The following is a 2,500-nucleotide window of genomic DNA, read 5'->3' on the forward strand; positions in this document are numbered from 1 at the left end:
TTATTATTCACTTATAATACTTAAAAGATACTTGATTTCTCATTCGCATGTATCATCAAGTAACACGACACGTATCAAATCATAACCAGTTCTCCTCCTTAGAGACATGCGCAGACCTTCCTTCGGCACCAGCATCCAGTTCTCCTTGCTCGTGCTGGTCAGAAGCTTGGGAATTCCGTGCATCGGGATTTGCAGATCGCTCGAAATTTTCACTGGCAGATGTTGCAAAGTCTTTAGGCTCAGTTGCATCGGGATTAACAGGATGTTGATGGGTGTTCTTATCTTCAGTGTCGTGACGGGCCATACTTTTGAACTCTTCATTAATATTCGCGTTATGATGATTTTGTGAATGGGTGTTGTGACTGTCGACTTGACGACCTACATTTAATGCGTTATGAGGAGCAGCTACATGCTGTGTACTGACATGAGCATTTCCGTTGTAGGTGCTTATATGATTATTTGCATTGTGAGTGTTACTAGGCACATCTATACCAGTTACTTGAGAATCTACATTACAACTGCCATGGATGTTTGCATGAGGGTCCACAGCATAACCAAAATGAGTGTTTGCATGAGGATCTGCATATCCGTTGCCATAACTGTTTGCATAAGGATCCACATAGCTGTTACCATGAATAAGTGTATGAGGATCCACATAGCTGATGCCATGGCTGTTAGTATGAAGATCCACATAGCTGCTGCCATGACTGTGTGTATTAGGATCCACATGGCTGTCTGTATGAAGAGCCACATAGCTGTTGCCATGGCTATATGTATTAGGATCCACATAGCTGTTGCCATGACTATGTGTATTAGGATCCACTTGGCTGTTTGTATGAAGATCCATATAACTGTTGCCATGACTATATGTATTAGGATCCACATGACTATTTGCTCGAGGATCTGTATATCCGTTGTCATACCTGTTTGTATGAGGATCTACATAGTTGTTGCCATGACTTTTTGTATGAGGGTCCACATAGCTGTTGCCATAACTGTTTGCTTCAGGATCTATATCTCCGTTGATATGTTTATTTGTATAAGGATCTACATAACTGTTGCCATGACAGTTTGTTTGAAGATGTACATAGCTGTTGCCTTGAATATTTGCATCAACATGATATACATCACTTGGAGTTTCAACATAACCCCTGTCATGAGCTGTATGTACTTGAGGATGTACATAGCTGTTGCCTTGAATATTTGCATCAACATGATATACATCACTTGGAGTTTCAACATAACCCCTGTCATGAACTGTATGTACTTGAGGATATACATAGCTGTTGCCTTGAATATTTGCATCAACATAATATACATCACTTGGAGTTTCAACATAACCCCTGTCATGAGCTGTATGTACTTGAGGAACGCAATAAGGAGTATGATGATTCTGCATATCAGGAAGGGCGATGGTATAAGGTGGTGGAGGGGCGTCGGCGACTTCCTTATAAGGAGGAGGAGCGTCGGTCACGTCGAAGGATCCGTTGACGTAGCCAGGAGCAGAAGTGTCCTCGGGCGCTGGAGGAGCTGTGGGCTGCTCGTCGTTTCCGTCCGTCTGGCGTTGGCTTGTGACGGTTTTCTTGTGCGCGATGAAGAGGACTACGCTGAACCACAGGAAAAGAATGCCTGAAGAGGGGAGAAGGAAAGAGAAAGGGGCTGGTTTAGGATTGTTTTTCTTCTGGCCATTTGTTTTTCACTTTATATAGTTGGAGTTTATTGTTTCAGAATTTATTTTCTTTTAACCATCGTTTTTTTTTTCACTTTATATAGCTAGAGTTCATTGTTTGCTTTTAGAGAGACATATATATATAGGAAGATAAGGGGAGGAGAGAGGGAAATAGAGTGAGAGTTACGATGATTTAATCAACAGATCAGTGGTGAAAGAAATAAAATAGGCATGGTAAAGATGAGGATTATGATGATGGGAACATAATTATACAGAAAAAATGATATATTACTGCCGACAAAGGTAATCCTACGAATAAGGATACTAACAAAACAAAAGCAGTCAAACTTATTATAGGAATAATGCCAATAACAATGATTTATTACAGTAACTGATCAATAGCAAACGTATTCGACCGTGTCAATAGCGGAGTCAGGTAATGATGATGTGATGATGATGATGATGATAGTTATAATGATTACAATAATAGTACAAGTAGTGGTAATAATAATAATAATGATAATAATAATACTAACAATAATAGTAATAATAATGATGATAATGACGATGGTTATTAACATTTCATTAGTCATATTCGATGTTTATAGTGATGACTACAACAACAACGCGAATAGCAATTAGTATTTCCCACTTACATCGAGACTAACACTAGTAACAACAAGAGCAAAGCCTGACGGAGAGCACTCACCGCCCATGACGACGTTGACGACCCCGGAGATGACGAGGCCCTCCACCATCAGCACAATCCCGATCGTCGTCCAGATGAGGCCGAGGAAGACCACGCCCACCATGCAGTTCCAGTGGGAGACG

The 2,500-nt window shown here is 40.6% G+C and overlaps 1 protein-coding gene across 1 annotated transcript in view; it reads right to left on the bottom strand.

Moving 5' to 3' along the window:
- The window catches only part of LOC125030637, a 9,125-nt gene that overhangs the window by 1,728 nt on the left and 4,897 nt on the right, over nt 1-2,500 (bottom strand). Inside the window, exons 3-4 of the mRNA XM_047620812.1 lie at nt 2,379-2,500; nt 1-1,629 (exon numbers count right to left, since the gene is read on the bottom strand). The exon at nt 1-1,629 is cut by the window's left edge and continues 1,728 nt beyond it; the exon at nt 2,379-2,500 is cut by the window's right edge and continues 8 nt beyond it. Coding sequence (XP_047476768.1) covers nt 80-1,629; nt 2,379-2,500 — 1,672 coding nt within the window. The 3' untranslated portion in view covers nt 1-79. The remainder of the gene's footprint in view (nt 1,630-2,378) is intronic.

This window comes from Penaeus chinensis, chromosome 11 (assembly GCF_019202785.1).
Source record: "Penaeus chinensis breed Huanghai No. 1 chromosome 11, ASM1920278v2, whole genome shotgun sequence".
NCBI lineage: Eukaryota > Metazoa > Arthropoda > Malacostraca > Decapoda > Penaeidae > Penaeus > Penaeus chinensis.